General features: G+C 47.2%; 1 protein-coding gene across 6 annotated transcripts in view; it reads left to right on the forward strand.

Annotated features, from left to right (window-relative positions):
• The window catches only part of ANKRD6 (ankyrin repeat domain 6), a 245,227-nt gene that overhangs the window by 197,595 nt on the left and 34,004 nt on the right, over positions 1 to 13,628 (forward strand). For 4 of the 6 annotated variants that reach the window (XM_066254264.1, XM_066254269.1, XM_066254266.1 and 1 more), the window contains exons 4-6: positions 5,556 to 5,654; positions 8,965 to 9,063; positions 12,719 to 12,817. The exons of 1 other annotated variant lie outside the window; for it this stretch is intronic. In XM_066254264.1, the coding sequence (XP_066110361.1) occupies positions 5,556 to 5,654; positions 8,965 to 9,063; positions 12,719 to 12,817 (297 nt within the window). The remainder of the gene's footprint in view (positions 1 to 5,555; positions 5,655 to 8,964; positions 9,064 to 12,718; positions 12,818 to 13,628) is intronic. One more of the 6 variants, XM_066254267.1, reaches the window with a different exon arrangement.

Here is a 13,628-nt window from a genome sequence, read left to right on the forward strand (position 1 = left end):
ATTAGTTGAAGAATGACCTCCAGTGGCCTGGAGTGGGATTATTATGAATTTGAACCTGTGGAAACCAGTTCTTTAGAATATGCAACTCCAGAAGCAAATTCCCTCTTGCTTCCCGCCAATCCTGTCAACTCTCATTGGAGCTCTAACGCCATCTCTGATTGGTCAATGAGCAATCACACAGTCCCCACCTCAGAAATAGTCCAGAACCCTGTGGCCACGGTAAAAGGCATGAAGGAAGAAAAAAATAAGAAAAACCAGAGAAGAAAGGCTAGGAAGAACCCTAGAAGATCAGAGAGAGACAAAGAGGTCAGCCTACTGCTTTGTGCACCTAGCCTGTCTTGAGCTTCCTTGCAACATGTCTGCCTGTGTCACTTGGACGGGATTCCACCTGAAGAGGGGCATGCCCACCCTTGCATGACTGGGGTTTCTTCCATGAGCTTAGCTTTGGAGTCTGCTCACTCTTTTTCATCATGTGGGAGAGAATACTATAACTATTTCAGCACAAAGATTTTAGATTTTAGGGCTTCCAAACCTCTTAAAAATCCCAATGTAAGAAACACTGATGTCAGAAAAATTGAGAGCTGGCAGTTCATTTATAAACAGGTCAATATATTCCCGATGAAAGTGCCAAACTGCAAGGTTGCTGGCTCTGAAAGTTTCCAGCTACAGCATTTTCCTTCTGCTTCTTTGCAGTTAATCATTCCACAAATGCTTGCTGGGCGCCTGCAGTGGCCATGGCCCTGGCCCTGCACCTGATGCGCTTAGCTTGCTGATGCCATCAGAGCAGCCCAAACCCCACAGACGTACCTGATCTTTTTAAAGACCGGTCCTAAGGTTCATTGGCTTTACAAGTTGGAAACAGGGGTGAGTGGAAAGAGCCTTGACAATTTGGATGCTGGCTCATCCATGCTCCCTGAGTTAGCTGGTTATCCCAGGCTAGGCACTGACCTGCCCTGGGCATTTTTTTTTTTTTTTTGGTGGTGGTTTTTTTTTTTAATCAATAAATGAGGGAATCAGATGCCATGGCACTTGAAGCATAATAGGGGATCAGTATGTATTCACTGAATAAATAATGAGTAAATGCTGTTGAGAGTGCTATACCTTCCCCAGCTTTTTAAAAATTTCCCCCAAGTTTTAGAGTTTCATGTTTAATTTAAGCCATATAGAAATAAGGATTATGTCACCATTGCTCCTTGGGTCTGTTAATAAGTATGCATGGAGGACACGTTTTGTTCTTGTTTGTGTCCTATTTCAAAGAGGAAATATTTCAACAGTAAATTTTAGTTTTCTAGGAGGATAAATTGATTCGCAGGTAATTGACCCTGTTCCAGTTGAGGCTGTCACTTGCTCAGTTGTTTGAGTCATGTTCTTGGGACGAGTGGCTCTGGGGTGGATGGCCTGAGGGCAGCCCTTTGCTTATGTAGTTCCTGCTTCACAGAGCCCTTACTTCTCATCTTCGTGATTTAAGGGTAGCTGGTTTTTGTACACCAGAGAAGGCGTACCCCCCACTCCCCCAGAAACACACCATCTAGTGCTGACAAAACTCACGGTACAGCCAAAGCACAGCCACTTAGGGTGGGGAGCAGTGGGCTCTAGCCTTCACCAGTGCTGATGGACTCACGAGGCAAGGACTCAGGCTCTGAGGGGAACGAAGACAGGCTGGAGACAGGCAGTGCCGCACGGGGGTCTCCACAGGGAAGGGCCAGCATCTGCCCTGGGGTAGGACCGTTTGTGTTCTCACCGCAGCCTCACACAACTGTTAGATCTCCTGGAACTTGATAATCCATCTGGAAATCGACTCCTAAGGGCTGACCTAAAAGTTAGTTAGCTTCTCGCATTAAGCTAGTTTCACAAAGGAAAATTATCTCGAGGGAAGTAAATACAGTAGATTGATGCTGAAAGCAAATAATTCACAATGGCTCCAAAGCTGCCTTGAATCATCCTTTAGTGGCAGCTTGTGAGACATGATAAAACATTTGACCTAAAGCAGCACTTAGAGTAGACTGCGCCCTGGTCAGCAGAGGCCCTTGGTGTGATGACTTGTGTGGCAAGAGTGGTGCACACACCTGTGTGTTCAGGGCTTATTGCTCACACTTGATGCACAGCATGGATGGAGCGGTTAAGTTTCGCCATGTCAAAAGGTGGTTCTGATTGGCCCAAGGAGTGCAAGTTAGAGTGCCAGCAGTTTGTGGTAATATTAAAAGGTCTCCAACTCTTAGCAATCTGGTCATGTCAGTATTTACCCTGAAAGAGAGAGCCTCAATCTCGCCCTTCTGGCTGAGGACAGAGTGCCACCTTCCCCGTCAGATCAGCAATAGTAAATTGTACTTGAGGTCCATTTGGGGAAAACCTGTCCATGTTCTGATAGGGAAATGGGCAGACTTGGAAATTCTTGTAGAAACTTAAAAAAAATTAAGATATGGGCAGTTTCTCATATTTTTACTTGTTTGGGCTAGAAGTGTACCTCATCTGGAAACACTTCTTAAGATGTATGAGATGGCTATGTAATGGCTTGTCACACCTGCCACTGCTGACCCAGTGGCAACATCCTTCTGCCTGCATGCCACCTGGAAAGGGCCCTCTTTGAATAAGAGGCCTGGGAAAGTGGAGAAAACCAAGGCTACACTTAATTTGTACTCGGAATCGTAGCTCCGGGTGCTGAGGGCAGGTGTCGGTGATAGAGATGCTGGGGACAGTGGATGAAGTCCTCATAGTGGGGCTGGTCCTGACCGTCACTGCGGAAACCCTTACATTCTATGAGTGAACAGTGACCAAAAGTTCTGATGAGACACTGACAGTCCCATTACTGGTATATTGTTAGAGCTTAGACTTTTAATAAGTAGTGGTTTTTCCTGATGTGAAAAATTAAATGTTAAATAAAGAAGTTGGAAGGTATTGAAAAGTATAAGGAAGGAAATAAAAATCACTTCTTACGGATTTATTTTTAAGTGAGAGGCAGGGAGGCAGACAAGTTCCTGCATGATCCCAACAGGTATCCACCTGACAAACCCCCCTACTGGGGGATGCTCAGCCCATCCGGGGCTGCAGCTCTGTTGCTTGGCAACTGAGTTATTTTAGTGCCTGAGGCAAGACCATAGAGCCATCCTTAGCACCCAGGACCAACTTTCGCAAACCATTAGAGCCATGGCTGCGAACTGGCCAGGGCCTTCTCATAGATTTTTAAAGGGATATTTTTTTATTTTAAGAAAGTAAATTTGGCCCTGGCTGATTGGCTCAGCAGTAGAGCATCAGCCTGGCATGTGGAAGTCCCTGTTCAATTCCCAGTCAGGGCACACAGGAGAAGTGACCATGTGCTTCACCATCCCTCCCCTTTACCCTCCCCTTTCTTCCTCCCCTTTCTCCCTCCCCTTCTCTTCACCTCCCACAGCCATGGCTTGAATGGTTTGAGCAAGTTGGCCCTGGGCACTGAGGATGGTTCCATGGCCTCACTTCAGGGGCTAAAATAGCTCAGTTGCCAAGCAGTGGAGCAGTGGCCTTAGGTGGGCAGAACATCAGTCCCAGATTGGGGTTGCCAGATGGATCCCAGTCCCTGTCAGGGTGCATGCAGGAGTCTGTTTCTCTGCTTCCCTGCCTCTCACTTGATAAGAAGGGGGGGGAGGAGAAGGAGAAGAAGAAAGTGAATTTGAGTTTTAAACAGATAAGTTCTTTTTTATTGTGATAAAAGGTACACAACATAAAAGTTACCATTTTAACCACACCACTCAGTGGCACTAAGGACATTCATAGTCACCATCACTATCATCCACCTCCAGAACTTTTTTCCAATTCAGTGCTTGTAAAGTAAGTACATTGTTATTTTACATTCCAGGGCATTTAATAATAAGAATTGGAATTTCATTAGGGTTATTTATAAGTAGCCGTACATTTCTCTTTGTAAAATTTTGTTTTCTGTTTTATACTATCTTCTCTTCCCTCTCTTGGGGAAAGGCCCAGGGATGCCCCAAGGTGTGTTGTTGCCCCTCTGGCTCACCACCAGGACACTTCATTTATGCAGAACTCTTACCAAACAAATCACAGAACTCAAGGGAAAGGAGAGACCTTGAGAATCATATACCCGCCTCCTTTTACAGGTGAAGGACAAACTTCACTGTGATCACCCACCTCCCATTCTAACCTGGATGCCAGGTTGGACTCCATTAGTCTTGACTTCACTTGATGAGTGCCTGTTAGAGATCACTTGTGCTCTTAGGGTACTTAGAACTCTCTCTCATTACAGTCTTGACTGTCATAGCCCTAGGAGCGGAGCATTTAGTCCTTTTCTCAGCTGCAGTTAGGGGAGAGAGTCAAGCTCCCTTTGGCACTCTGATGGAGAAAGGCAAGGTCTGCAGTTCCAGGAGTCTGATCACAGAGAAAGGAGGTAAATGCAGTGTAAATCAGTCAGGTGTTGTCATGAAATATCAGAAGAGGCTTCTTTTTTTTTTTTTTTACAGAGAGTCAGAGAGAGGGATAGACAGGGACAGACAGACAGGAACGGAGAGATGAGAAGCATCAATCATTAGTTTTTTGTTGCGCATTGCGACACCTTAGTTGTTCATTCATTGCTTTCTCATATGTGCCTTGACCGTGAGGCTACAGCAGACCAAGTAACCCCAAGTAACCCCTTGCTTGATCCAGTGACCTTGGGCTAAAGCTGGTGAGTTTTTGCTCAAACCAGATGAGCCCGCGCTCAAGCTGGCGACCTCAGGGTCTCGAACCTGGGTCCTTCTGCATCCCAGTCAGACGCTCTATCCACTGAGCCACCGCCTAGTCAGGCAGAAGAGGCTTCTTAGAGATATGCAGTGATAGCTTGCCATACCTGGAATCCTCCAACGACACCTCATAAACCCCTACATTGCTCTTGGCCAGTATAAGTCAATCAACAAATGTACACTCAACATCAAATCATGAGTGCTCGCATGCTCCCCCTCCCAGGAGCATGCCCACACCTCTCTTCCTTCTCAGGCATGCATCTCCTAGGGTTGCAACCAGGGGAGCAGTGGGCAGTGGCAGTTCATCCCGGACTAAACCTGAACCTGTCTCCAAAGCCCATTTTTCTCTGGCTTTTCAGTAAACCAACATCAGCCCTGCCTGGGCTCATTGCTGTCACGAGTGCTGTTCACTGACATAGCTGGATGGCAATTTCCCTGAGAGCAGGGAACTAGAGGACTCAGCAGGGAGTCAAGATTCCAGGCATTGCTTCTGTAATTGCATAGCGCACACAGTCCTGCCCTCAGACCCGCTCTTCACAGATATGACAGCCACAGTCCAGCTGAACACTGCTGTCCCTCCAGGCAGCAGGTGAAGGCTTGTCAACTCTGCAGCCAAGGACTGTTCTGCAGTTGGCTTAAGGATCCCACTGAACAAAATTGCTGTGCCTGGCTTGTATTGTCTACTAACCAGATCGCAAAGCACACCGGGCAAATGGTGGTGACCAGTCTGCTTTGTGTGGGACGTGTCCTCTGTCAGAGTGAGTGAGAGAGCGATTGAGTGAGTGAGTGAGTGATGAGCGTTGTGGCAGAGCTGACCCCTGGTCCTGCCTCCACGTCGTTCTGCAGGGGGATCAGACCGCCTTGCATCGGGCCGCAGTGGTGGGGAACACTGAGGTCATCGCGGCGCTCATCCAGGAGGGTTGTGCCCTGGATCGACAAGACAAGGTGAAGTAGGATGCACTTGCCTACATGCAAGATGTTATTATCGTTCCTGAGTCTTCTCACTTATGATTTAACACAATGAAATCAGCCCAAATCTCCTTTGGAAAAGTATCAGATATCCTAGTACTTTATTTATTATTTTAGAGAGATAGGGAGGGAGGGAGAGAAACTCTGATTTGTTTTTCCACTTATTATTGGTTGATTCTTGTATGTGCTCTGCCTTGGCATCGAACCCACAACCCTGCTGTATTGGGATGATGCTCTAATCAACCGAGATACCTGGCCAGGGCCCAAGTAAATTTTTGTTTTTTGGCTTTTTTTTTTTTTTTTTTTTACAGAGACAGAGAGAGAGTCAGAGAGAGGGATAGATAGAGACAGACAGACAGAGAGAGATGAGAAGCCTCAATCATCAGTTTTTCGTTGCGACACCTTAGTTGTTCATTGATTGCTTTCTCATATGTGCCTTGACCGTGGGCCTTCAGCAGACCAAGTAACCCCTTGCTCGAGCCAGCAACGTTGGGTCTAAGCTGGTGAGCTTTGCTCAAACCAGATGAGCCCGTGCTCAAGCTGGCGATCTTGGGATCTCGAACCTGGGTCCTCCGCATCCCAGTCCGACGCTGTATCCACTGTGCCACTGCCTGGTCAGGCCCAAGTAAATTTTTAAAAAATTCTTTCTCCTGTTCTATAGCAGCAGTGGGCAACTACATAAACATAAATGATATCAAGATAAAAAAAAGTCTAGAAGTAATGACAGGAGGAGGCCTAGATGGGGAAGGCATATGTCCCCAAACCCTAGCTCTTTCCTCCTTTTTTCTTTTTCTTTTTTTTTTTTTTTTTTTTTTGATAAGTGAGCAAGTTAATTTTTAAAACTATATTGGAAGAAAAAAAGTAAGCAAAATCATTTTTTTCTTTTTTTTTTCCAAGTGGGAGGAAGGGAGACAGAGACTCCTGCATGCGCCCCAACCATGATACACCCAGCCACCCCCATCTGATGCTCTGATCATTTGTGGTCATGCTTGCAACTGAGCTATTTTTAGTGCCTGAGATGGAGGCACCATGGAGCCATCCTCAGTGCTTGGGGCCTCTGTACTTGAGCCATGGCTGTGGGAAGGGAAAAAGGAGTGTGAGAGAGAGAGAAAGGGGAGTGGGAAGGATGAAGAAGCAGATGGTCGCTTCTCCTGTGTGCCCTGACAGAGAATCAAACCCGGGACTTCCACATGCCAGGCCAACACTCTACCACTGAGACAACCATCCAAGGCTTCAAAATCAATTTTTTTTTAATTTATTCATTTTAGAGAGGAGAGGGAGAGACAGAGAGAGAGAGAGAGAGAGAGAGAGGAGAGACAGAGAGAGACGAGGGGAGGAGCTGGAAGCATCAACTCCCATATGTGCCTTGACCAGGCAAGCCCAGGGTTTCGAACCGGCAACCTCAGCATTTCCAGGTCAACACTTTATCCACTGCGCCACCACAGGTCAGGCCAAAATCAATTTTTTAAGAAATGCCAATGGCATGCCCGACCAGGCGGTGGCGCAGTGGATAGAGCATTAAACTGGAATGCAGAGGACCCAGGTTTAAATCCCCAAGGTCTCCGGCTTGAGCGTGGGCTCATTCAGCTTGAACACAGGCTCACTAGCTTGAGTACGGTATCACTGGCTTGAGCTTGGGATCATAGACATGACCCCATGGTCGCTGGCTTGAGCCCAAGGTCTTTGGCTTGAGCAAGAGGTCACTCGCTCTGCTGGAGGCCCTTGGTCAAAGCACATATGAGAAAGCAATCAATGAACAACTAAGATGCTGCAACAAAGAATTGATACTTCTTATCTCTCTCCCATGCTGTCTGTCTGTCCCTGTCTGTCCCTCTCTCTGTCTCTCTGTTCCTGTCTCTCTTGCTAAAAAAATTTTTTTTCAATGGTATATATATTAACCCAGTGTTCCTAAATAGCCAAACAGTCTTAAAACATGGAACTTCACAAGTTAGTGCAATTCAGTCTTTTTAAAATAATTTTTAATTGAAGTGTATATATACAGAACAGTGCTCAAATAACAAGTGCAGCTCAGTGAGTTCTCGCTACCCGAACCACATCTATGTGAGCGCTTGGATCAGGAAGCGGGTCGTTTCTGGCAGCCCGGGCCCCTCCCAGTCACTGCTCCTCTTGCTCCCTGCTTCCTACAGTCAGTCCCACTGGCTCGGCCACACATCGCCGCTGCCTTTCCCAGCATCCCCACTCCCTGGCCTTTGGTGCTGTGGTCTTTGACACCCTAGGCTTCCCCCTGTGAGTGTCAGCAGCATTAGGCCTTGTCTGTTGGTGTGGTTGAGTGAAAAGCTAACCCAGACTATGGACATAATTGGAGAATGCACCTGCACCACCCCCTGCTGATTGCCCCGTGCCCTGGTCTGGACCAGCATGGAGGGTATTTCTACCTTTTCTCTCTATGCTTCTCCCTCCCCAACACCCTGATTTTAATTGATTTTTTTTTTCAGACAGGAAGGGAAAGAGATGAGACACCTTAGTTGTTCATTGATTGCTTTCTCACATGTGCCTTGACTGGAAACTCCAGCTGAGCCTGTGACCCCTTGCTCAAGCCAGAAACCTTAGGCTTCAAGCCAGCGACCTTTGGGCTCAAGCCAGCAACCATGGGGTCATGTCTAAGATCCCACGCTCAAGCTGGACACCTGAGGGTTTTGACCCTGGGTCCTCTGCATCCCAGGCTGATGCTTTATCCACTGCATCACTGCCTGGTCACGTTTTAATTGGTTGATTTTTATTTAAAAGCTACAGATCAAGGACACTTATTTATCTTATTTATAAATCACTGTTTCCTCAGTTTCTACTCATTTCTTTGGAGTTCTGAGGCTTTTGGATTAACCTAGGTGAGATTTAAATTAAGGAAGAGAAAGGAGGGGAGGGGGAACTTATCTATCTGGTTCTTGGGCCCTGGAATTTATGAAGCCGGGTTCTATATTTTCCTGATCTCTACAGGGTTCTCTCTGGAGTCAGGAGCAGAGCGGAGCCTAAGGGGTGATGGAGGTGGGAAGGAGTAGACGTTATTTATCCTGATGTTACTTTCAGTTAAACGGCTCTGTGCCTTTCTCCACTGGAGTTCCCGTAGAGACTTAATCCCCAATGCCGAAGGCACCCACTGTACATCATGAATCTAGAATGGCACTTGTTTTGTACCGTTTCTGGGAGAATGAGAAACCCCAGCTGAGAAAGACCCTGTAGCATGCCTTAGGGACACAGTCTGATGAGTGGGTGTTAGTGAGATGGACGAGGTTGTGGGTAACGTGCTCTCTCTGTGCGCACTCCTCAGGACGGGAATACAGCCCTGCACGAGGCGTCCTGGCACGGCTTCAGCCAGTCAGTCAAGCTGCTCGTTAAAGCAGGAGCCAACGTGCTTGCCAAGAACAAGGTGAGGCCCAACAGGTGCCAGAGCTCATTCAGGTGAGGGTGGCTGCTGCTTCCTTCCCTGTGGCAGGAGCCTCCTCTCCCACAGCAGAGGGAGCTCAGGGGGCAAGCAGAGCCCAGCAGGGAGACGACGGCCTGACAGTCCTTCGTGGGCACGGTCTGCGTGGTGAGCAAGAGAACCCGCGGGGCCGGCACGGCTTCCTCTGGCTCTCACTGCTTTGCTGTTGGTTTATTAGAGCGTGGGTGTCCTCGTGGAGACAGGGAAGGGACAGTAGCATTTCTTCTCTCTCTTTCCCTCTGTCCCCTCTCCAATCACTCATCACCTCTTTTTGCATCTGTCCTGTCCTTCCACACTCAGTGTGTCCCTGGATTTCAGAAGCATGATGGCATACTGACCGGCTGGCCTGTCCCCTCTCGGTTCTGCTTGGACATCTTGCAGGAGAGGCTGTCTGCCTGACACTGTCCCAGGGCCTCCCCAGAGTGGCCTCAGCTGTCATCTGCAGCCTCTTCCCTCTGCCTTTCCCAGCATGTTTCTCCTGTACTGCCGGCTGGGGCTCACTGCTCCCTCTGTCTGCTCACTCCCTCAGGGGCAGCCCGCTTCTCATCGCTGCCTGCAGACCTCTGAGCCCGTCTCCCAGGACGGTGGCCTCCCCTCAGCGCCTCCCCCCAGAAGGCCCCCTGGGCAGGCACTGCACACAGCTTTGTGTTGTCATTTACTGCTCAAATGTTTCTCAAGGTTCCCTCTTGGGTCAAAAGCTTGGGGGAAAGAAGCAAGCCATGTATGGTCATATCTCCAGTAATGAATGCCTGGCTCACTGCCTGGCAGCCTAGCGGCCGCTCCATTCCTTTAAACTGGTACCTGTTCTGAAACATGAGTTAGTAAGCTTATACCGACTCTGAGACGTAGGTAGTTCCCGTTGAATGGATAAGGAAGGCTAAGCAGGAGGCCCGTGGAGTCCTTGACTAAAACATATGATTCATTTGTGATTCAGGTAGGGCCGTAAACCAGCCCAGGTCTGTCTGCTCTGCCACACTGCCTCCTATCCTATGCAGGGCCCCAAAAGCATGTGGAAAGCCCTGAGTCCTCGCTCCAGGTAACGAAGCGGAGGCTGTTGGGAGCGCAGGTGAGGTGGTAAGCTGCCATTCCAACAGAGGACTGGTACCTTCTGCGCCTGCCGTAGTCTCTGGGGAAACCTCTATAAAGGTTCTTCCCCACCCCCTGCCCCGGCCCAGCTTTATTGAGGTAGAACTGACAAATAGAATGTAGCATCCTGTTACATATTAAAGCATATAGAGTGATATATTTCCCCCATCAGGTTAATTAGCACATCCATTCACACATTTACCTTCATTTATTTAGTGAGATCACTTAAATTCTCTTAGTAAACTATTCTACAAGACAGTGTTATCAATTAGTCACCATGTTGTACGTTAGCTCCTGAGACCTTCTTTAAAACTCAAAGTCTGTACCCTTTTACCAGCGTCTCTGTTTTCCCTGCCCCTGGCAGCCACATTTCTACTCTGTTCCTCTGAGTTTAACTTTTTTCCTTTTAAAAATTTCACGTCTAAGTGATACCATGCAATATTTGTCTTTTTTTTTGTCTCGCTTATTTCATTTAGCTTAATATCTTCCAGTTCATCTATGTTGTAGCAAATGACAGGATTTTTCTTTCTTTTTTCTTTTTTCTTTTTATTTTAGTGAGAGGAGGGGAGGCAGAGACAGACTCTCACATGCACCCCAACCAGGATTCACCTATCAAGCCCAGTAGGGGGGCAGTACTCTGCCTATCTGGGGCCCTTGCTCCCTTACAACTGGAGCCATTTTTTAGCACCTGAGGCAGAGGCCATGGAGCCATCCTCAGCATCCAGTGGAGCAAGGCATGGCTGCAGGAAGAGAGAGAGAGAGAGAGAGAAGCGAGAGGAGGAGGGGTAGAGAAGCAGATGGGTGCTTCTCCTGTGTGCCCTGACCAGGAATGGAACCCAGGGCATCCACACATCAGGCGACATTCTTCCACTGAACAAACTGGCCATGGCTAAGGGTTTTTCTTTTTTAAGGCTGAGTAATATTCCATTATATTAAGAAATGGACTTTTTACTCGATAAGTTTAGCAGCCTCTGGGAAATCTGTGCTTATTACTTAGGGTGGGAAAAATGTCTATTAGTATATCTACCTAGGTCATTTTGTTTTAAAGATTTTATTTATTGATTTTACAAAGAGAGGAGGAAGAGGAGATAACAAGAAGTAGTTACTTCGCTCTAGCTGTTCATTGGTTGCTTGTTGCAAGACCAGGGTTTCCAACCAGCAACCTCAGCGTTCTAGGTCAGTGCTCTGTCCACTGCGCCACCACAGGTCAGGCTCATATTTTTTTAATAGTAGATTTTGAGGTATATATAATTCATATACAGTAAAGTTCATTTTTCTTAGGTACTATCGATGAGTTTTGACCACCACCACAGTCAAGATATAGAATATTTTCATCACCCCAAAAAGTTCCTTTGTGTCCTTTGGTGGCAACCCCGCATTCACCTGCCCGCTCCCAGGAGCCACTGACTTGTTCATCTTTCCCAGATCGTCATCTAAATGGATCATAATGCGTAGTTCTTTGTGTCTGACTTCTTTCACTTTGCATGTTTTTCACATTCTTCCATGTTGTTACATGATTTTTATTGCAGAGTAATACTCCATTTCATGAATGTACCATGTTTAGTTTATTATTAGCCATGGGTTTTCATTTTCTTGATCCAAATGCTTTTCAGCAAAATGGATATTTTCTTATTGGCAAAGTAAATTTTGCTATGATATATTTCTAGAACCATCAGATTTATTTCACTCATTTATTCAACACATACTTAATAACTGTCACGAAGCCAGCAACTGAGACAACCTGCTGTGTGGGCCATGGGGAATTCCATCAAGACAAGCCCTGAGCCCGGTTCTGTGGCTCATTTTCTTCTATAAGGTTGCTGTGGGTATTATTCTGACCCTCGGCTGTCATTCTGATGTGGTATGTTGAAGGCAGAGCGTCTCTATATGTATGCTAAGTGACAGATGCCTGTTATGTGGGGATCTTTTCTATAGTTACAATTTAGTTGTTTCAAGAAAACTAGAAGAATGAACAATTAGAAAAATGGCTCCAGTGTAATCTTATGTTTCTTGAGTCTGCATGTAGGAAGTGACCTGTTTTGCAGCAGCTTTTATCCGAGTTGAGTAGGCACCATGCTGCAGTCCTCTATCGGAGGAATGTCAGATGTGCCTGTGCACAGCTTTTTACCATTAAGGAAGTGCCCCCCCCCCCGCATTCTTGAGTCAGTCCTCCTCAGAGCCTCAGCATAATAGGAGTCACACTCCATTTTACATGTAAGGAATTCAAGACTGAGAGTATTTAGAGCGTTGGCTAGTGGCTTTCACCTCTTAAAAGACTTGGAAGAGCCAGGACTTGGAACCGAGGTTTTATAACAGATGTGATTCTTCTGCCTGTTTGGATTACAAATGAAATGTTCTTGCCTCTGAAACTCCTGCATCTGCTGATTAGGCAGCAGAGAACGTGAGCTTTGACTCTTTTTTCTGCGTGTCATGCCCCTCTGCAAGGTCTGCCCCGTGCGCGTGTGTGGAGCACCACCTCGCTAACGTGTCCTCCCTTCTCTTGCCTCTCTCCAAGGCGGGGAACACAGCCCTGCACCTGGCCTGCCAGAACAGCCACACCCAGAGCACACGCGTCCTCCTGCTGGGCGGGTCCCGCGCCGACCTCAAAAATAACGTGGGTGAACAACACCAGCTCCTCTCCTGCTCTTTTGTGTCATTTTGGAAAATATAACCCTGAAAGCATACTTGAGTGTTAACATCTAGAAAATAAAAATGTAGTGTTTGGGGACTATCTGTAAAGTATTTATATATTTTTTGCTGATTTCTTAATGGGTTATTTAGGGCTATCAGAAGAGGAATGAAGAGACTTGGAAAGATTACTGCTTTCCTCCCATCCTTTCCCCCTGGCTCCTCAGCCTCAGTGTGCTTTATCATTCCCTAGAGCACGTGTTGGTGAATGAACCTGGGAAGCCTCTGAATGTCTTAAGAAGGTCTCTGCCCACACCGTGTTATACTGTTAGCCAGTACTGGGTGATGTGTGCGGGCGATGTCTTCTACTTCATTCCAAGCCTCTGCACATCAGTTACTGAGGCATCCTTGGCATGAGCTGACGGGCCAATGGTTCTGAGAGGATCCCTTACCTGAGAGGTCACATGGGTGTCCCTCCTCCCTCCACAAGAAGCTGTGTTTCCTTTATAAGTCCCATGCTCAGCCACTGGACTAGAGAATCAGACTGAGGCGTCTCTTTAAAAAATGGCCTTAGCTGGGCCTTCCTGACTGGGGGCAGTCTCCCCTCCGGTGACTCTCAGCATGCCCTGAGCCTCAGCTTTGAGCTTGGCTCCTTCTTCATCTGGGGAGAAAGTGATGTGGGGTGGACACCGGCTCTAGACAGAGCTAGAATAAAAATGTTAGGGGAGCCCTGCCGAATATCATGACTTTGTCTCCAGTTTTGTTGTCGTTTCTCTGGGGGAAGTCTGGCCCGTGAC

This window comes from Saccopteryx bilineata, chromosome 1, assembly GCF_036850765.1.
Source record: "Saccopteryx bilineata isolate mSacBil1 chromosome 1, mSacBil1_pri_phased_curated, whole genome shotgun sequence".
Lineage (NCBI taxonomy): Eukaryota > Metazoa > Chordata > Mammalia > Chiroptera > Emballonuridae > Saccopteryx > Saccopteryx bilineata.